At 38.0% G+C, this 21,532-nt stretch overlaps 2 protein-coding genes across 2 annotated transcripts; both read right to left on the bottom strand.

The window, feature by feature from the left end:
- Positions 1–11,665: 11,665 nt before the first annotated feature.
- LOC110322376 (olfactory receptor 6K2-like) lies at positions 11,666–12,699 on the bottom strand. The gene has a single exon (XM_021199024.1). It carries the CDS (start codon positions 12,650–12,652, stop codon positions 11,687–11,689), a length of 966 nt encoding a protein of 321 aa, XP_021054683.1. The 5' UTR covers positions 12,653–12,699; the 3' UTR covers positions 11,666–11,686.
- A 6,114-nt stretch (positions 12,700–18,813) lies between these two features.
- Positions 18,814–19,860, bottom strand: LOC110322340 (olfactory receptor 6K3-like). Its single transcript, XM_021198975.1, has one exon. It carries the CDS (start codon positions 19,827–19,829, stop codon positions 18,894–18,896), a length of 936 nt encoding a protein of 311 aa, XP_021054634.1. The 5' UTR covers positions 19,830–19,860; the 3' UTR covers positions 18,814–18,893.
- Positions 19,861–21,532: the final 1,672 nt, after the last annotated feature.

Raw genomic sequence — 21,532 nt, 5'->3', positions numbered from 1 at the left:
TTTTTTTTTTTTCACTCCAGATTTTATCCCCCTCCAGGTCCACCTTCTGACTGTCCCACATCCCATACCTCTTTGCCAACCCATCCACTGGTCATCCCATTTGCTTCTGTTGCTCGTGCCCTTTGTGCCTGTGTCTCAGAAATGAAGGGCAAGACCTATGTCATGAAACTTTGCCCCAGGTTTCCTTCTAACAGTTTTACATTACACTTCAACCTTTTGTATGATGAAGACACAATTTTGTTCCACAACATCCAGTCCTGCCAATTAAGCCACTTTGGGGTGTGTGTGTGTGTGTGTGTGTGTGTGTGTGTGTGTGTGTGTGTGTGTGATTATAAGGAATTAAGTGTTTTGTAATTTTTATGAGATGGCATCAGAAATTAGAGACCAGAACCATAAATGCTGATGGCCTAAGAGAAGACTGATTAAAACAAGGAGGAGGGAAATCATAAAATGAATGGTTTTTGTAAGAGGAGTCTTCTGTGCCTGGGTGGGGTGATTTAGAGGGCTGTCCTTCTGGGCCTTGTTTATCAGTTCTGGGCAGAGCTGTACTCATACGGCAAATCAGCCCTGAGCAGCTTGCTTCAGCCTGGCTCACAGGTCAGGACCAAGTGAGGCATGTGACATCCACCTCTTGAGCTCAGGGAATCCAAGAGCTTCAGAAACAAAAATTGTACAGTTTCAATACTGTAAACTTATTTTGGAGTCAATAAAGAAAGATACAATAAATTTAATGCAAAATTAATATTTCCCACAGAATTGAGTCTATCATCAATCTATTCTCTAACAATTTTGCCTTTGTTTTGCTGGAGCTACTTCATATTTAAATTTTTCTTTGATTTTTGACAACTACATGGGTCTACATAGTAGAACATATTGCTCAGAAAATGAAAAAGGTATTTTGTTGGGGGCCATAGGGTTTCCATATATAACTCAAGCTGGTCTAGAACTCTTGACTGTCTTACCTTAGCTTTTTAACTGCTGGAATTATAGGCAGGCATTACTACATAAACAAAGTCCTTCTGTAGTTAATATCTGCTTTCGCCATTACCAGCTGACAGGCTCTGAAGTTGCTTACTCCTTAACTCTAGTTGAATACTTATACCTTCTTTCTGTTTTTTCTTTCCTGTTTATACATATGTTTTTATTGCAGTAATAAAACTTACAAGTCATACTTCCTTTCAACTGTATGCTATACATTTGTGATTAGAAGACAACTTAGAACAGTGGAGGCAATGTTGCACTGGATTGGAAGCTCAAATTCTTTTGAGCAGATGCTCAAATCTACCACTTAAAGTTAAGAAGGTTATTGGAAATTGACTTAAATTTTCTTAAGCATGCTAGGGAGTAGCTATGACTAATTTGCCTACTTGAACATTGGCAAATGGCCCAATTTCAAAATGTAGAGTTACTTTGTGCTGGGTGGATTGTCAGTTTTAGCTGGATATGAATGATATCAGTATTATATTTTGACTGCGCCAAATCACCCACTTCATTCTGAGTCATAAATTTTTTAAAAATTGGAATGTAAAAGGAAACTCTTCAATAGAAGATCACTTCCCGCTGAGAATGGTTCCCATTCTATCATAGTAATCACTGAAATTTTATGTCAAGTTCTCTCCTGCTCTCATCCACCAATGATTATTCCTCAATATAGTAATGTGGATGACAGCAGTAGGCAGATCAATCTTCAGAAGCCTTTTAAGGACAGCATGTTTGTGACATGGTCCCTTTCAAGGAAGGAAAAAGCACTCAATTGAAAACTGTAATTTTTCATCAGATCGGACACAAGTAGGAACCAGTCAAGAGCTACAATTACATAGACCACCTCCTTCAGACACTCAACTCAGTCTGGGGTTTAATGACTGTGTTTAAGGAATACAAATGAAAACCTTAGCCATACATTTAAACATATACCCGGTGTAGAATCGAGTTGGGTTATTGGCTTGAGGCTTCAGGATATGACTAAAATTTCTATCCACTAATATATTTTTCCATTTGCTTTTCTCCCTATTCTGCTTTAGAATTGAGAATACTCTGATGTTTTGCTCTCCTTTAACCTCAAGAAATAAAGGTGTCTTCTAGTCAGTCATTTAATCTTTCAGTAAACCATCATTCAATGTTTTGGTAGATTAAAAACTCTCTCCAACATTGTGGATATGGAGATCATTGAAATGGGTATCTACTTTAAAAGAATATTGTTAATTAGAAGGAACACGAGTCAAAATTAACTGTAACATAAGAGAACAATGTGTTTAAGCAAATGTTCACTGGAGAAAAGAGAAAGGCAAGGTTGCTTCTGTGTCAGTGTGTTGGAAGAGAAAATGTCAGAGCAGAGACAGCATCTTGCAGGACTTCCTTTGAGTTCAAAATCAACCAGTTGGACAGTGTTAGGTCTTATCCAACCTCCCATACACCTGTAGCCAGCCAACTTCTGAGGACATTTAGTATGAGCTGCTAAACACTTCACTCTCACTGTCTATGTACTGAATCAATTCAGCTACAACAAACACTGAAAACCTGATTGTATATATTTTACAGATGCAGTGATCTGCATTTGGTCCTATTTGACAGCTGGAGCAGTACATTAGAATGGCATGCATGCTTTTTACAAGCTTTTTTGATAGCTTTCTTTATTTTTCTTTTGGAGGGTAGATAATTTAGTTCATACAGCAAACTCTGCAAACTTTGAGTTGACATGACAGCTCAGGAAAAGCAAAATTCAGCAGGGTCAGTACATCAGGACCAGATTCTGAAGCAATATTCAGAAAAGGGTAAAGTGGGAGGGAGGCTGAGGTTTAAAGGAGCTTTTCTGTGTGTCTGTCACCGGGGTTGATGCCTATGATTAATGCAGGGAAGCATACTGTGATAGGCAAATTTGACTGTCAACTTGATTTGATCTCCATTTGACAAAGAGGTACTTCCTTGGCTGGCTCGGTGAATCTGTCTATGATTACCTGAAGTAAGCATAGGGGAAGATTCTCTCCAGAGAAGATGGTTTAGTCGGTAAGAATACATGGTGCTCTTGCAGAGTAGCAGTGCCTCCTTGTGTCAGCCAAGATACAATAAGGGTGATTTTTACCTGCTTTTCTTCCATCCTTGCTGGTGAGTGCATCTAAACTATAGCTGTTCCTGCTGGCCTTTGTTGACATAGAAACTAAGCCTTGTCAGATTTCCAGTGTGGATTGAAGATGAGCAGCTCTTTGGGAACCCTCTAGGTCTTCAATGTCAGATAGAGATTGCTGAGACATTTAACGTTATTGACCAAGTAGTTACCAGGTTCTTAGCCTCTTCAGTGTATAGACAACTATTGCTATTCTACTCAGCCCATAGCATGGAAGTCAAGCTTATACATCCCCTTTATAGTGTAGATCAATTGTCATGTCTGTTCCTTTAGAGAAATGTGACTAATACACAAACAAACAAAACCCAAAGTCACAAACTTTTCAGTTGCAGTGATCTCCACAGTATATACAAGGTCCAAACTTTGATCAAGGTCGTTATACTCATGTCCATACACATCGGATTCTCAATGAGATCAATGTCACAAAGATTTTCTGAACTTGATCTGAACCGTAAAATAATAGTGCAATTGGAAAGAATAATGGGCATTTATAATGAGTAGTCAGGTGAGTGTAGAACTGAAATACGCTTTCTGAGTATTAGGAGCTACGTACAGTCAGAAATCTGTTTGTAGTCATATTGATGAGCAGGAAATCCTGGTACTAAGTCAGCAAGTGCAGTGCATCTGAAAGATGCAACCAGCAGAAAAGATGCACTTCTGCTCACTGACTAGGTCATTCTGGGCATGGTAGGTGTTATAAACCAGACCTCCAGGAAGGGGCAGTCACAAATGAAGAAATGCATAGGGCTGTCTACGTATAGACATAATTTGATGCAAAGAAGACTATAATGTTCCATGAGCTGATGGTCAGTAGACAAGAGGCAAGGGAATAGCAGAAGCCCATTGTCCTACCAAGGAAAATACCCAGTGACTACAAATTCAACCATTGCTATCTACTGCTTACCTGTCCTCTCAGCTGTGAGCCGAAGAGATAATTTCTTGGACATCTAGTTTTGATCAGTAGTTAAGGGTTCAATTTATTATTCCTTATGTTTCTTGTTTTTATTCAAAAGTTGTTGAATACTTTTCATGCCATGTACTGTGTACTATGTCCAAAATGAAAATGTTCATCAAAACCGGGCAGTGGTGGCTCATGCCTTTAATCCAAGCACTTGGGAGGCATAGGTGGACAGATTTCTGAGTTCGAGGCCAGCCTGGTCTTCAGAGTGAGTTCCAGGACAGCCAAGGCTACACAGAGAAACCCTGTCTTGAATATGTTCATCAAGGCAAGCATAAATCCCCCAAATCAATTAATTACTAGATTCTGCTAGCCATACATTTAATGAGATTCACCTTGAATAATTAATTAACCCTGCTAAAACCACACTTCTATAATTAGCAGGGCACATCCCTGACATCTCTTTTTGCTGCGAAACCATGCATATCCTCACCTTCTTTCTTCTATCACAGTGCATCTGCTCAGAAAATGAATAAGAGAAGTCAAAGCTATGAATTAACTTCTCATGTTATGAAACAAATGTTGTGTCCTTCCTTTAACCAGAAATGTAAGCTGAAATCATAGTAATTACTATTATATTTATATAGACAATATACAGTCTAATATAGCCTGTGAGTATGTGATAAAAAAAAAACTGGGACTTGAGATATGGCCTCAGCACTGCGAAGGACCTAGGTTTGGTTTACAGCACCTACATCATGCAGTTTATAACTGCTTGTAACTACATTCCTGTGGAATCTGACACACTCTTCTTCTGGCATTTTTAGAAACTGGCACTCATGTGATACATACACAGGGGCACACACACACACACACACACACACACACACGGAACATACATATAAAAACGTTTTAAAAATTGAAAATAATAGTTTTTCTTAGAAAAAGACAGTGGTTCTCCTCCTTCTGCTCTCTCTCTTTCCTACCTCCTTCTTTCTCTCCCTCCTATGTGGTGAAACACACAAAGGTGGGTATCTGTAATACTGAAAAAAGAGCCTTCACCAAGAAGTAAATTAACTCTTATCTGGATCTTAGACACTCTAACATCTTGAACTATAAGAAATAAATGGTTTAACCTATCCTCATCCTCAAAGAATGATTGTTCTTGCCTCAGAAACTATCAACCATCAACACCTCCTTAGTATGGGGTGGGGTCTGGAGATTTCTAACCAATTTACACAACCATGTTGGCTGGCTTGGTCTTGTGTAGTTCTTAAACAAGTAAGCACAGCTACTGTGAATCCAACAGTGTGATAGATTCCATATCATACCCAGAACGCATATTTTTTCCAGTGCCCCTCATCATTTTCTGGCTCTTACATCCTTTCCATCTCCTTGTATTCGATGTTCCTTGAGCCTTGGTAGGGTGGGAGCTAATATAAATGGTTCATTTAGGTGTGAGTACTCACATTTTGTGCTTAGCATGTTGATCACTTGGCTGTCTCTCTGCTGCCTGCCATCAGTGTAAACAGAAACTTATCTGAACAAGGTTGACTATATCCCCAAGCAGACTCTGTGCTATTCAAGATATCCCTGCCCATATGTGTTCACTGATGCCTATTCATAATAGTCAGGGAATAGACACAGCTTAAGTTTCTGTCAACTGGTGAATAGATAATAAAAATGTGTGTAATTTTATCTATCTGTCAAGAAAAGGAAAATTATGAAAGGTGGAGTAAATAGTTAGAAACAATCATTCTGAGTGAGCTAATCCAGACCCACAATAAGGGGATTTTTCCTTCATTTGTAGGCATTAGCTTTGAATCTTAACACATCCATGTTCTGGTTGGTTGATATTGTTGTTCTTCCTATGAGGTTGCAAACCCCTTCAACTCCTTCAGTCCTTTCTCTAACTCCTACCATGCTCAGTCCAATGGTTGGTGGAGAGTGTCTGCGTCTGTATTTGTCAGGTTCTGGCAGAGCCTCTCAGGAGATGGCTGTATCAGGTTCCTGTCAGCAAGCACTTCTTGGCATCCGCATTAGTGTCTGAGTTTGGTGTCTATATGTGGGATGCATCCTCTTAGAGCTCCCAGGGACTAAACCACCAACCAAAGAGTACACATGGAGCAACCCATGACCTCAGCTGCATATGTGGCAGAGGATGGCCTTTTCAGGCATCAGTGGGAGGAGAGGCCCTTGGTCCTATGAAGGCTCGATGCCCCAGTGTAGTGGAGGAATGCCGGGGTGGTAGACAGGAGTGAGTGAGTAGGTGGGAAGTGCCCTCATAGAAGCAGGGGGAGGGAGTATGGGATAGGAGATAACATTTGAAATGTAAATAAATAAAATAGAAAAAAATGACATCAGTGTTCCATACAGAATACCTGCTAGAGTCGGGAAACTAGTACAGGGCCATAGGAATGAGGACTTTTCAAGTGAGGAGAGAAAGAATGCTGTGGCTTATGTGAGTGAGTTATGTATGTGTGGCTTATGTGCTGTGAGTTAATGGGGATTAGAGAAGCAAGAAGGGTTAAATTGGGGTAGGAAATGGCAAGGTACGAGAAGGATAAGGAGGAAAAACAACACTGAATTGTCTGAGTCATATGGAAACATTACTATAGAAGCTTCATAAAATACATAGGTATACATATACTTTAAATAAAGGTAACCCATTATGGGGGTTTGGTGACAAAGGCCCTGCTAGATACCACAGGCCAACAAATAAAACATCTAGTGCCAAGATTTGGTTTCCTTTTTTGGTGTTGGTGTTGCTTTAAACGACATGTCTTCCCTAGTCTTTGATCCTGAGTTGGTACTGCTATATGGGAAGTTTAGGAGAAGTGGCCTCACTGGAGGAAGCATGTCACTGGAAGCAGGCTTTGAGAATTTAAAGACTCATGGCATTTTGCTTTCTCTTTCTCTGCTTCATGTGTGTGGTTTAAGATGTGAATTCTCTGCTACTGCTCCAGCTGCCATTTCTGGTACCTACTGCCTCTGCTTCTTCATGGAATCTAACCCTTTGGAACTATAAACCACAAACTCTCTCATCTATCAGTTGTTTTAGTATGGTATTTTGTCACAGAAATAGAAAAGTAATTAATACATTTTTTTGTTGTTGTTGCTGTTGTTGTTGTTGTTGTTGTTATGAGCAGCAGACATCCCAGGCTAGTGCAACTGCTCCTCTATGACATCCTTAGGAGAATTTAGAGGGCGCAACGATTCTTACATGTATTTTATTAGCAGTTAAGTACTGTTACATAACAGTGAGAATGTTGACATTAATGGTAGGAATTTAATGCCAGACATTTTGTAAAACTAAATATTGGAGGCTAGGCTGAATCGAACCTTTGGCTGACAATTGTTAGATATTTCTTTGTTGCCTGTACAGGTGTCATTGTAACAATCTGACTACTTTGAGTATTTCATGGGCAGCTAGTGTGAGGAGCTACACTCCAGATGCAGTGAGTACAATAGCCACAATCTGTTTTAGAAGACCTTGCTCAAGTCATATTCTCTCTCTCTCTCTCTCTCTCTCTCTCTCTCTCTCTCAACTATAATTAATGCATAGATCTTAGACAGAGGAACTGAAATAAAGAGAAATCTTGGAAAACCCAGGTGACTCTGAAGCAGGAAGCGAGTGCTTGGTGAAATGTGTAGGACTGTTTTACAGGCTATGATTGGTCCCTATGCAGGAGTTATGACTAGAGAAAATAGAAGCCTTGTTAATTGATACAAATACAGTTTTTTCTACAACCAGGACTTCCAGAGGGCACCCCCTTTTGTTGGTGTGGTGATGTTCAACTCAATAGAAGGCCTTTTCCCTGCTTTGGTGTGATCTGTGTAGTTGGTAGAGCATGCTAAACTGGTAACACAAAGAGCAGGCAGCAATAACAGCAGCTGATAAGTTGCTACAGTAACAGAGATAAGGCATTGGAAGAGCTCCAGCAAACAAGTGGGAGCAGAAACATTAGGAAGCAGAGACCATGGAGACAAAAATGGCTGAAGACAGGAGCAGAGGAAAAAGCAAAGAGTGTGAGAGATAAAAAGCCATAAAGTGCTGAAGATGAGAGATTAAAGGTGTTGGTCCCTGGAAGAGTTCCAGAATGTTCAGAGATATGCCAACCCAGGTCTTGATATCCAAGACCTAAAATCTATAATGCTAGCCCAATAGCTGAGGGTTTTGACATGCAAAATTTGAAATCTATTTCACTGGCCATCACTAACTGCTAATGAGCTGTGGGTCATTGTTTGGTGAGTACAGTTCATTGCCAGTCACGGACTATTGCAGACAGCCTCTGACTTGAATAGCACGGAGTTATAAATTTCTAAACACTGAAGCTTGTATCTACAAGTTTCTAGTTCTTAAGATCCAGAACTGTAAGTGTTGGACTCTGGTCGTCTCTATCCTGGGTCCCTGGATAAGCCTCTAAAAACCATGCCTTGACTATTTGTGAATCCCATCATAGTAGAGTAAGTAGCTCCCTGACTAATATCCCAGGTATCATAGTTCCTTCTGCTTTCTCAAAGCAACAGTACTAGAAAGCATTTCATGGTGGTTAAAACAAAGATTTTGGAGGTTAGAACTGAGTTTGAATTATAACTTAGCATTTTGCAAAACATCTATACTTAGACAAGTCACTTAAATACTCTAAGCCAATATTCTTTCTTTTGTAACAGAAATGATAACAATGGATGATACAAATTACTCCTCTTTTTTTCATGATTTATTTTTTATTCAGTTTACATCCCAATCTCCCTTCCTCTCCTCCAGTCCCACTCTTCAGATCCAGACAGTCTTACTATGGGGAAGGGGATCGAGCGGCAGAGAGCAAAGACCAAGACGGGGGCCCTGTCCTACTTCTTAGGGATACCACATGATCACCAAGCTATATATATATATATATACTACAGAGGAATAGGGGTTCTATGTCCAGCTCCTGCATGTCCCCTGGTTGGTGATTCAATCTCTGTGACCCCCATGGGCCCAGTTTAGTTGAATTTGGAGGTCTTCTTGTGTTGTCCTTGACCCCTTCAGCTCGCTCACTTCTGTCTCCCACAAGACTCAAAGAGCTCTGTCTTAGGTTTGGCTGCATCTGTTTCCATTCACTGCTGAATAAAGCATCTGAGGAGACAGATATGCTAGGTTCCCATCTGCAAATACAGCTGAGTATCCTTAATAGTGTCAGGCACTGGCTTTCTCACCTGGGATGGAAGAGGCTCCCAGGAGCCCACAGGGGTGACCCAAGTTGAGATTCCTACCAGTGGGGGGTATAGAGACAGAGTGGCCACCTCCTATAATCAGGTGAGATATCCAGTGGAGGGAGGGGTTATCCACCTACCCATAAATATTCAACCCAAAATTTTTTCTGCCTACAAGATGATAGGCATAAATATGGAGCAAGTTAAGGAAATATTCATCCTTTATTTCTTTTGATATAGGAAACAGTGCAGTGTCTTAAAATATGCATGTGCAATAAGTAGAAAATTGCACTGTTAGGATCACAAAATACAAATACAAGTATGAATTTATATTGTTATTTTATTTTTACAAGAATATTGTGTTAATAAATTCAGTGAAAACTTTTGTTAAACACGTATGCTTAAAGTCAACAGAGAATTTGCTAGTAGCTCTCACTATCTCCAAGATAGAAACCATGTGTCCTGAAATCTGTGTACCTATGAAGGTTGTATTTACAAAGCTCCATTAATGTTACCACATCACAAGTTTTAATTCCTTCATTTCCTATATTTTTCTTCTGAGGAAAGTATACAGGTAAGAATTAGCTAAATCAATTTCTAAAGTCATTGTTGTTGCAATATAAAAGTAAAAAATGAAGTGGTCAGAGAAGGATATGGAATAATTTTTTATGCAACAGTGAGTTGTATGTATCACTTTTATAACAATACTGAAACAAAGGATGGCAAGGTGTTTGTGAAGTACTTAAGGAGAATTAAAGACCCAGTGTTTCCCTGCAAATTTTGTGAAATCACAAATGTCAAGTGAACGCACAGACCTAGAATGTATAATAATAAGCAAAATCATACATTTTCAGAAACAAACAATGACACATATAGTCCAAGACTATTACCTGAATCCCTGTGTTGTTTTTCTCTCATTCCAATAGCAGAGGATGCTGTGGAGTCTTGTGTGACCTCTTCCAAGCACACCATAAAACGCCTCTCATTTTCATCCTTTTCCTTTGCATACAAATGGCTTAGCTGTTGAAATCTAAAACCTTCCTTTTTACTTTTGCCTTTCTGTAAAAATGTAGGATTAAAGGTGAAAGATTGACGTACAGAAACAAGGAAAGTGGGCTGACAACTACAGGGTTTGCATTGGTGGAAGGAAGGGGGTAAGAGTTTTGGGTATATGCAGAGTAATGAGCTTCATCCCTTCCACACTGAAGTGTGTGTTCTAGACAAAATTATTCCTTATGAAACATGTATGGCAAGGTTTGTCAGCAAAGGAAGTCCACCACACTGTACCATAAAGAATATGGAATTTTTAAAGCCAAGGAAATAAGGGGCTTGTATGTACATTTCTGTTCATCATGTTGGCCTGTTAGCTACAACAATCAAAACTTAGTGTGATGTGGTTGGTTTATTAGTTCAATACATATTTATTATAAGCATTGCTCAATATGCATGGCATACGAGAGTACCCTAAAAACAAAGATTAAATTTTAATTCATTATGAAAAACTTATAATTGTTGAAAAGTTAACCTCAGTGGTTATTGATCAAAATTCAAATAACTAATTCATAGGTTAGAGTTGTTCTTTAATTCTATATACAGTGGCACAATAGAGAGAATTTTGTCTTATGAAGATTTTACTCTTAACATATTCTCAAGAAGCAACCTTTTAGTTTTATTTTATTTTTTTGAGACAGGATCTCTCTATGCAGCCCTGGCTATCCCGGAACTCTCTAAATAGACCTGGTTGGCCTCGAACTCACAGAGATGTGCCTGTGTCTGCCTCTCAAGTTCTGGGAATCAAGGCGTGAGCCACCACAGCAGCTTTTCTTGGCATCCCTGTTTGTTGTTCATTTGAACTGAGAAGCAATCCCATAGTCTCATGCATTCTAGATCAGCACTCCTAACAACTGAATTTCAGTCCCAGTATTCAGATAACTGTTTAGGTTATGTTGAAAGTAAAGTGTTTACCAGAGTAACTTCAGCAAAATTAAGTTACTACAAATAACTTGAGTGGCATAATGTTCAATTGATGAAATTACACTAAAAAATATGTTGGATTGGATAAAGACTAAAAAGAAGCTATTAAGTTTAGGGACTGGGGAGATGGGTCAGTTAGCTAAAATATTTGCCATTAAACAAGAGCTGGTCCAGCACCTGGGGTGTGGAAACAAATGAATCCTTAGGCTTGTAGCTAGCCAATGCAGTTAATGGGGAAGTTCCTGATTCAGTGAGAGACCTTGTCTCAAAAATCGAGGTGGAGAAGAATACATCTAATGTTTACTTCTGAACTCATCACACATGAACACATGCATTCTCCATACATATACACATATACACAATAAACTGATTTAGATATTTATAAATTTTGTGTATCAGGGATATTTAGGAAACAAGGTTCAGTAAAAGGCTGATAAAAAAAAATTCTGTGAAGCGAGAATGAAAGAGAACCAACATGTCCCTCTGAACAAGAGATGTTATGGGAGGTTCCTGCTCTTACCAATTAAGATGCCAGCTTGACCTATGTGCTTTTTTATGGCTTCTTTTATTTCTTTGTTTCTAAGGCTATAGATGATGGGATTGAAGAAGGGGGAAAGAACTGCAAAGGCTAGAGCAATGGCAGTGTCCCAGAACAAGGAATAGGTAGCAGAAAAGCGGAGATACATGAGAGCCACGCTACCAAAGAAGAGCAAAAAGACGGTAAGGTGCGAGACACACGTGGAAAATGCCTTTCGGCGGCCTTCGGCAGAACGGATGCGCAGAATCACAGCCACAATACCAACATAGGACATGAAAATTAGCATCACTGCCGTAATTATCTCCACAGCATGGACAATATCCACCACCTGAATCATGACGATGGTGTGGGTATCTGTGCAGGCCAGGCGCAGCACGGGGAGGAAGTCACAGAAGATATGCTCAAGGCGATTAGAGCCACAAAAAGGCAGTGTGGAGATCCAGGCAATCTCAGGGAGGGGTGTGAGAAAGCCACAGACACAGCAACCGAGGGTCAGCTGGGCACACAGTTTGGAAGTCATGATGGTAGGATAATGAAGAGGGCTGCAGATAGCCAGGTACCGATCAAAGGCCATAGCTGTCAAGAGACAAACCTCACTGATGCCTGTGGAATGGAAGAAATACATCTGCAGGACGCAACCATTCAAAGTAATACTCCTTCGTTCACTAAGCAAGCTAGAGAGCATCTTTGGGATGGTGGCTGTGGTGTACCATATCTCCAGGAAGGAAAGGGCACTGATGAAGAAATACATGGGTGTGTGGAGGTGCGCATTGAGCTGGACCACTGTGATGATAACTAGGTTCCCAACGATGATGAAAGCATAGATGAAGAGCAGTGGGATGAAGCAGATGACAGAATCTCCCCAGGAGCAAGGAAAAGCAGAAAAAATAAACTCCTGAGCAGTGGTCCAATTGGAGAATTCCATCTCCAAGTGAGAAGTGAGAGTGTCAACAACTTCCAGAGCACCCAAGATTTTCAGGAAGTGTCTACTATAATTCTATAGGAAAACACGCTTACCAAAAGCCAGGCTTTGAGAAGACTCTTGAACTGTGGATGTAGAGGAAGAGAAATGCATAATGAAATCATATGTACTCCACAATGGCTTTCAATCAAATATGTTATAAGGGATAAAATAGATTATACATCTTGTGTTTAGACTAATTTTCAAAAACTAGCATGAATCAGAATTAATGTGTTGTCAAAGCTCAGACTCTTGGTGCTGTTACTAAAAGTTTTATTCAGGAGTTCTGAGGTAGAACCTGAAGTTTTGCAGGCAATGGACAGAAATCCTGATGCTCAGAAAATCATATTTTAAAACCATCATGCTTAGACATCTGGAGGAAAACCTGAAGAAATGGGAATAAAAAAAAATGCTCATTCTGAATTCAAATCTTACGGATTCCCCAACAGAATTCTTGCTTTCAGACCAGTGCATCTGACTCTTGGCATGTGATATGGAATGATATTTTTCCCTTTCATCAAAAGTAGATTTTTTTAAATACAGTATATTCTGATTATGGTTTTTCCTCTCCTTAATCCTCTCAGTTTCTTTCTCCTTTCCTGCCCATCTTAATCTTTTTGTCTCTTGTTAGAAAACAAACGGGTATCTAAGGGACAATAATAAGCCATCACTGGGGATTTCTACCCATCTTCTTCCCTTTCTTCTAATTATCTCACCTCTTTATATGTATTATGCTTAATATGATTCATAAGATAAACTACACTGGTGTCTTTGTGGTGTTTGTTATTTAAAGGACATACCACTCTTTTTAATCCTATCACATTTTTGTCTTATATAAGAGAGACTTGAAGATGCTTTAAGTTGTAAGTCTTTGATAAAAATGACAGTTTGTGAGAACTGAATATGTTAAGCTGTCAGTATAGGCTTGCCTTTATAATTTCCTGGGGCAGCTCAGTGGGAAGGGAGAGCTGTTTACTGGCTTTGACTAGAACATGCCATAGTACACAGTATGGTTCTGGTAACTGACTTTCTTCTCACAATAATTTATTTTACCTCTATGGTTTATTTTTCTGTTAGTATCAAATATGTTCATTTGTAGAACACTGCATCTCTACTTAAGACTCTTTCTTCAAAAGATTTTTCTAGTGTCATAGATAATCATTCTCTCTATTTTCCCAACATCTTAAAATAAATTACCTATTTTTGTCTTCTTACATTAGTTTCCACTCATCTCCATAGGCCAGGTACTTCTTTCTTTTTTTTTTTAAATCCCCCAAGTACATAAATAACTCAAAATTCTGCTCTCATTTTATTTTCTCACCTCTATCCCTTTCCATTCAGAAGAGTCATTTTATTTCAACATTTCATTTCTTCAAGATTCCCAGTACTCCCTGGCCTTTGTTCTTTTATATTAACAATAATTAATCTCTGGTCTGACTCTCCATCTTGGCCGCACATTGACTCTCCTGCCACCCCGAGAAGTTTTATTGTTGCCTAGTTTTTAAACACCACCTAACTGTGTCATAAGACCATCCCCCTGAAAAATCACACTGAGTTTCTAAACCTCAGGACCCTAGAGTGTAACTGCATTTTACACACAGCATCAAAAATGGATTTGAGTTAAAATAAGGCCATTAGTGTTGATGGTACTTTGCATTGACTGGTGTGTCTGTGAGAAAATATTTGGAGTGTGTGTGTGAGTGTGTGTGTGTGTGTGTGTAAAAGTTGAGGAAGACTCCAGGAAAGATGGGTATTTATTACCCAAGCAGGCAGGCCTCAGAAGAAAAGCCTTAAGTGCAACCTTTTAGTTCCACTCTCTAAACATCTGTAAGAGGAGCGCCTCTTTCCAGAAATATCTGTTTCTTATTTCCTGTCTACATCTCTTTGTTTCCTAACCAAGTTCAAGTGTCCCTTGTAGCCTTTGCATCTCTGATTATTCTATTTCTTATGATATATGTGTATGTATATGGTAGGAGAACCTGAGTTATTATCTTATCTGTGTTTATCTGTATCTATCATCTATTTATCCTCTCTCTCTCTCTCTCTCTCTCTCTCTCTCTCTCTCTCACACACACACACACACACACACACACACACACACACCTATCCCCCTATACATAGATGTTAATTATTTAGAATGTTTTCCAAATTTTCCTTATTTTTTTAATAGAAATGCACATAACTGTATCTTTAAATATAAGTATTGATGTCCTCAACAGAAACTAGCATGTCTTCTAACGATGGCCTTCAGAGCATGGTTCTAAGACGTGGATTTGACACTTGTTCAAGAGTGCCATTTCCAAGTAAACCCAGACCTTTCTGTAATCTCTAAATTCATGCTATTATGCCACAGAAAGCATGGGGAGAAGCTGGCCAAAAGCAGCAATTTTCGTCTTTACCCACTGAATCTATCCTTGTACATATTCCCCTTGTGAGGAGTCTAGTACAGTTGTCAGTGACATCAACTTCCTAAAACCTAGAGTAACATTTCCGAAACATGTGAGAAAACCAAAATCAGTTCCTAGCTGTGTAAAATATAAAGCAGCCCTTTGTATAGAGCAACCTGCCAATTCGAACCTTTTTATGTTGTACTGGCTCAGCCTAGGATATTTTTTCACATCTTTCAAAGGCCATCTCAAAGGCTTTTCACAGTATCTAGAGATCCAGCAGCACCACCCTCTGCTTTAGTGAGTGTGTATTGCTGTTGTTTTGTTTTGATTTTTCCCTATATGTCTTCCATCACCCCTCCAAATAGTTAATCCACTGACCTTGCTGCCATTGGAGTCCAAAATCAGAATAAGCATGAATGAAGACTCTACCTTTGCTACACTGATGTTTGTGAAGGTTCTAACTGCCATGAGAGAACCAACTTCCTTCACGATGCTTCCACCTGAGTGGAAGTCTAAGCTCAATTTCTTTCATAAAGTCAGTGATCAACAATCTGAACCTCCTTTGTGGATTTTCTCCCCCTTTTCTTCCCTTCTTTTGTTCCTTAATTGACTCTCTTGGGAATTGTACATAAATGATTCAAGATTAGGAGAAAACAATCATACTCATAATGGCTTCAATTGGGAAAAAAAAAAAAGAGTTCAGGCTAGTAATTAGGAGAATCTCAGGCTTAAGGATCTCTGGCTCATTTCAAATGGGCTTGGAAGCTTGAGACACGAGAACAAGTTTACTCTTCATTTTATATTTACTCCTCCCTATTCTGTGACTCTCTTAACAGTGTTGATGTTTTAGTGAATCAAAATGAGGAGGGTCTAAGACTCAAATTTGTGTGATAGTGTTGGTGCAGTCAGAGAGACGCCTGGAACAATGAAAAGAGGAGTAATTATATACTTAAATATTGGTGGCATCCCACTTATACATAATGACAAATCTAGTAGATTTATTAGTTGCATTGTAAATTTACTGAAAACTCATAAATTGTGATATTTAACATTTATAAATTATAATATACCATGGTACACTATTCTTTTAGATTTTAAACATTATAAGATCAATGAAATATATAGATACTATTTCCCCTCCAGATTACCGCTTTAATAAGGATTTTTTTTTTATTTTGAAAAAAAAAGTTTCAAAGAATCAGGCTCCACGAAAAATATACAATATCCTCTATAGTAAACAAATATGAAGATTATGTCAGCTCTTTTCTAAAGGGTGCATTTCACAAACCAAGCCCCATTCACAAAATTACATTGCTACATTTGTTTTGAATTTCAGGTCACTCATGGGGATCTCATACATTGCTCTAACTAAAAGTTGTTCTCATCTGCTACAACTAAATGAGATTTGCTTTGCATGCAGAAAAGCCACTACTAAAGTTATGTATAAATGGAAAAAACATATTTTCTGCATAAGAATAGATTACTTTGGAGACAGTTAATTAATATTTATGCTACATCATTGTCATAAAGATGCATCAAAACAAAAACCAAAGAGTTGTTAAAACTAAAATGAAAAACTTCAGAATAAAAATTAACAGAAGAATAAACAGATGAATATTAATTATAAATACAAGTCTACATTTTAATGGATAAATAACCAAATAAAAATTAAACATCAAGGAAAAGGAGAGTAAAACCAGGTTTGGATCCATATGAATTAATAAACAGAGGAAAGACATGTGTAGGAAGAGTGAGAATGTACAGAAGCTAACAGGGAAGATCTGGTATAGTTCTCATATTGGACAAGGGTCAGGTAAAGAAATGTTGAGATCTCCAAAGCACACTATGTACTTCAGAGTTTCTTCAGTATTGGCACATTCTCTGCCATTCTCTCCTTTCTCAGACACACATTCATCATCCTTGATTTGCTCCAAGTGGTCACCACTCCGGTCTTCATTATCACCCTCTACTAGACCCCACTTCTGACCTGCCCCAGACTCCATCTTCAGGCTGTTCTCACCTGTCCACAGAGAGCTGAGGTTCTTCACCACTTGTGATTTCTCGCTCCCCATCTCTTGACTGTTTGCTCCATCTTTCTTCAATTTTCCTTCTCCTGAAGCTTTCTAGTACACAACCCATTGTGTTTTATCTGGATCAGCTTCTTCTCAGTATCCCATAGTCCATCTCCATTACATTTTAAAGGCTTGAAAGAGCATCCAGCTGTCCAGTCATAGAATTGAAACCATTTTTGTCTTGGTGAAAAGTATTCATGTACAGGATAATGTTTAGAGGACATCACAATAGAAATAGGAGGAGGAAGAAAAAGAGGAGGAGTGAAAACTAAAGAACGAGAAAGAGTAACTTAAGGAGGTTATAGCACTGAAATAAGGCAGCTACCCTGGGCAAGTCTAACTTTGAAACAGTATGTCCTAGGACTGTCCATTAACTCCTCAGTAGCCAAGTAAGAGAAATATCAACCTAGACCTATGAGACAGGAAGTTGCCTCTTGCCTACAATCCATTGAGAGTCCACTTGTTGCAAGGTTATACATTTACACTTTTTATAGGAAGGTATAATTCACATTATACTTTTTATAGGAATGTGGAAATCAACATATCAGAATCTCTTTTAGTTACACTACAACTTCATCTTGCAAATTATCAAATCAATAGGTTCCACAAAGTACAGAGATAAGATTGAAACTATAGACCAGATATTATGCTACAAATCATATTTACAGTCTTACATTCATGTGTTTGTTGTACAACTGTTTATGTAGCCAATGTTTTATCAGTTATGATAAATATATTCAAATTTTTAATGTAATATATTAACTTCTTGACATTTATCTTGAGAAAATATTTTAGAAAAGGAATTTTATGCAGGAATATAACTTAACTGGATTTATAAGGACAATAGTACAGAGAAATATAAATTTTCAAATTAGAGAAAATTTATAACACATCACTATAATCTTTTACAAGCTATAGTAAATATTAGGTGGGTACATAAACCTTAGCATAAAATTCCAGGTTTTACAAATATAAGCTATGAAGTCACATATGCTTAATATTAAATATGCTACTACAAAATTATGTGTTTTTTCATTTCAGTCAAAAGGAAACATGAAAAATATTTTAGAGTGATGAATGAATGTATTTATACCATCTCAGTTTACTCATATTGACTTTCTGTAAAAATCAATTTCCTTTTATAGTTTTTGACACAATACCAAATAGAGCCTATGATGTCCTGTTGATGAAATTTTACAGTCACAGCACATGATACATGTGTCTAAAACAATTAGAACAATAACTGGAAAGGTAACAAAGTTGAAAGTGAACATCTACAGATTGGATGCAAGGAAGGTTTTCTTTTTTTCAAAAGCTTGTTATAAGGTTTAGCATTATTAATAACTCAACAACAGAGAGAGTCACTGCAACATGAGTTGGTAAAAACTGCTAATGTTATTGTGAAGATCTTAGTGAAGATTACAGTGGCCAAGAATCTGACTCAGAAAAGTGATTCCCGTAAATGTTCTTCATAGTTTTACACTCAACTATTCTGAAATGAATATATATTTATTTGTCAATGGTTGACAAAGTTAAGGCAAAACTTGTTAATTGAAATTAATTAAAATCTTGGTGATTTCTCAGCAGATAGAATTTATATGTCCATCTATCTTCTCATTGGAGAAAATGGTTGATCAATTGCATAATCTTTGAAATTGCAGTCATTCTTCAGCATCGGGATTTTAGAAAAGGATCTTATTTACCTTTAAAAGGCAGCAGTATAAATTACCTACATGAGTCAAACTACATGGGCAGTTTTTGAGAACAAAAGAGTTTGTTAATTGCATCTTTCATGTCCTTATTTCTCAGGCTGTATATAATAGGATTGAAAAGAGGGGCAAACACAGAAAATGTAAGAGCAATGGTGTTGTCCCAGAATGGTGTATAGGTGGCAGAGAATCGAAGATACATAAGGGCCACACTGCCGAAAAACAACAGGAAGACAGCAATGTGGGCAGCACAAGTGGAAAAAGCTTTTTTGCGACCTTCTGTTGAGGAGATGCTCAGGATAACAACAATAATTCTTATGTAAGAAAGAGAAATAATCAGACTTGTGATCAGAATAGCGAGAGCATGTATCACATCTTGAACCAAGATCACCGAGGCATCTGTACAGGCTAACTTCAACAAAGGGGTGAAATCACAGAATATCTGAGTTATTTGATTGGGGCCACAAAAAGGTAGAGTAGAAATCCACACAATCTCAGGTAGAAGGATGAGGAAGCCAAATACACAAGAACCAGCAGTGAGCTGAGCACAGAGCCGGGGTGTCATGATGTTAGGGTAGCGGAGTGGATTACAGATGGCAACATACCTGTCAATAGCCATGACAGTCAGAAGGGTCCCTTCGGTATTTCCAAGTGAATGGAAGAAGTACATTTGCAAGAGGCAGCCAATGAAGGAAATTGTCTTTTGCTCACTGATCAGATTGGAGAGCATCTTAGGAATGGTAGCTGTCGTATACCACATCTCAAGAAACGAGAAGATACTTATGAAATTGTACATGGGATTATGAAGATGAGTGTCCAACCTTACAGCAAAAAAGATCATCAGGTTTCCCATCACAATAAAGATGTAAATGAACAGTAGAGGAAAAAAGTACAGGAGGCCACCATTCTTGAGCTGGGGGAACCCAGTGAAGACAAACACAGTCACAGTAGATAGGTTTCCATTCTCCATATCGCCATCTGAGAGACCTGTGAATGAAAGGAAGGCCACACTCAACTCACATGGAAGAATTTCAAAGCGGTACACATGTAAATATTGGGGCAGTCAGAAGAGACAGCTGAGGACCTGAGTTCAGGTTCACAGTGTCCATGTGAAAGTGTTAGCTGTTGACAGCCACACTGATAACCCCAGTGCTGGGATGTGGAGACAAGAGGACCACAGAAGTTTGATAGCCAGCCAGCTAGCCACATGGATGAAATTCAGTTTCAGTGAGGGTACCTGTCTGAAAAAAATAAAGTGGGAAATGTTGGACGACAACACCTGACATTGACCTGTAGTTTTCACTTGCATGTGCATGAATACACACACACATATATATATATATATATATATATATTTATATATATATATATATATATATTTACATATATATATTTACATATATATATATATATATCCATTTAGGTGGAATTTGTGATTTGCAGTTTCTAATATTCAAAACACAGAATAACTTGCCTATATCTCTACTTTTGCTTTTGGGCGAGCATATTATAATGATTAATAGAGTAGATTCATGTCAAATATACTGATCCTGAATTTTCACTCTGTCCACTATTAACTGGAGAGTGGGCAAGTTACCTAATCTCTCTGAGTCTTATGTCTTCCACTGTGCATGAAAAGTACTTGTGTTTAGAAGTTTTAATCAAATAAGTTAATTTATAATAAAACACATTATTGATATTTATGGTATTTATTTCTTTTATAGATGGGCTGTGTGAGAAAATTATCCTAGCTATTTCTACTTTAGATTGTGATAATTTTAAAATAATTTATAAAGTAGTTTTTTTCCCCATTTTTGCTATCCAGAAACCATTTTGCCTTAGGTATCCTTGTCATACCAACATCAAATCAGTTGAAAGCTCAGTCCTTACGTTATGGTAATACTTTTGAATCACACATAGAAGCCTACTATTCTTAGAAATGTTTTGTTATTGATTTCCAATAAACCATCATTCCTGTGTTTTCCATTTTTCTATAGTGACTTTTAAAAGATTATTTGTTACTTAAATCATAGGTTTATAATTTCATGTGTTGACAGTCATGTTCATTACTCATTCTTTAAGTCTGCAGGAACACTGTTAAGACCTGGTCAATAATGTCTGGTCAATACATACTTTCAGTTGAAGAAAATACTCTCCCATCATTTTCCATTGTCCCAAATCTCAATGTGTAACATTCTTCATCTTCCCTTTTTCATATTTCACTGTGGCAGTTTCAAAGTTCCCCATGATATACTGTGAAGAGCTGTACTGAGTTTTATCTGACTAATCTACCCTCAAGTCTCAGTTCAGCTCTTGTCTCTCAAGAAAAGGCTATGGACTGTTACTAATGTCATTTCCTCCACATATTTAATATCTCTCTCTCTCTCTCTCTCTCTCTCTCTCTCTCTCTCTCTCTCTCTCTCTCTCTCATGCATGCACATACATGCACATGTGCCCACAGATGTACTCCCTAGTTGTTTTTTTTTTATTTGTTTTTGCTTTTGTTTTGTTTTGTTTCTGTCACTAGATTCTATTAGTGCATAATTTACCCTTGGTAGATATTAGAAACTTGGCAATAGTTTCTTTTCCAATGAAAACAACTTGAACTGAATGTAAAAGCACAATTAAAACAGGATAAATCTGTATACAGATGGGAAGGGAAATTGTCATCAC

This window comes from Mus pahari, chromosome 5 (assembly GCF_900095145.1).
Source record: "Mus pahari chromosome 5, PAHARI_EIJ_v1.1, whole genome shotgun sequence".
Taxonomy (NCBI): Eukaryota; Metazoa; Chordata; class Mammalia; order Rodentia; family Muridae; genus Mus; species Mus pahari.
The sequence above is the reverse complement of the archived record's forward strand: the minus strand, read 5'-3'. Positions and strand labels throughout refer to the sequence as shown.

What these genes read in the sequence shown, in the direction of transcription:
- LOC110322376 (XM_021199024.1), bottom strand. Translation starts at nt 12,652, where the DNA reads ATGGAATTCTCCAATTGGACCACTGCTCAGGAGTTTATTTTTTCTGCT.
- LOC110322340 (XM_021198975.1), bottom strand. Translation starts at nt 19,829, where the DNA reads ATGGAGAATGGAAACCTATCTACTGTGACTGTGTTTGTCTTCACTGGG.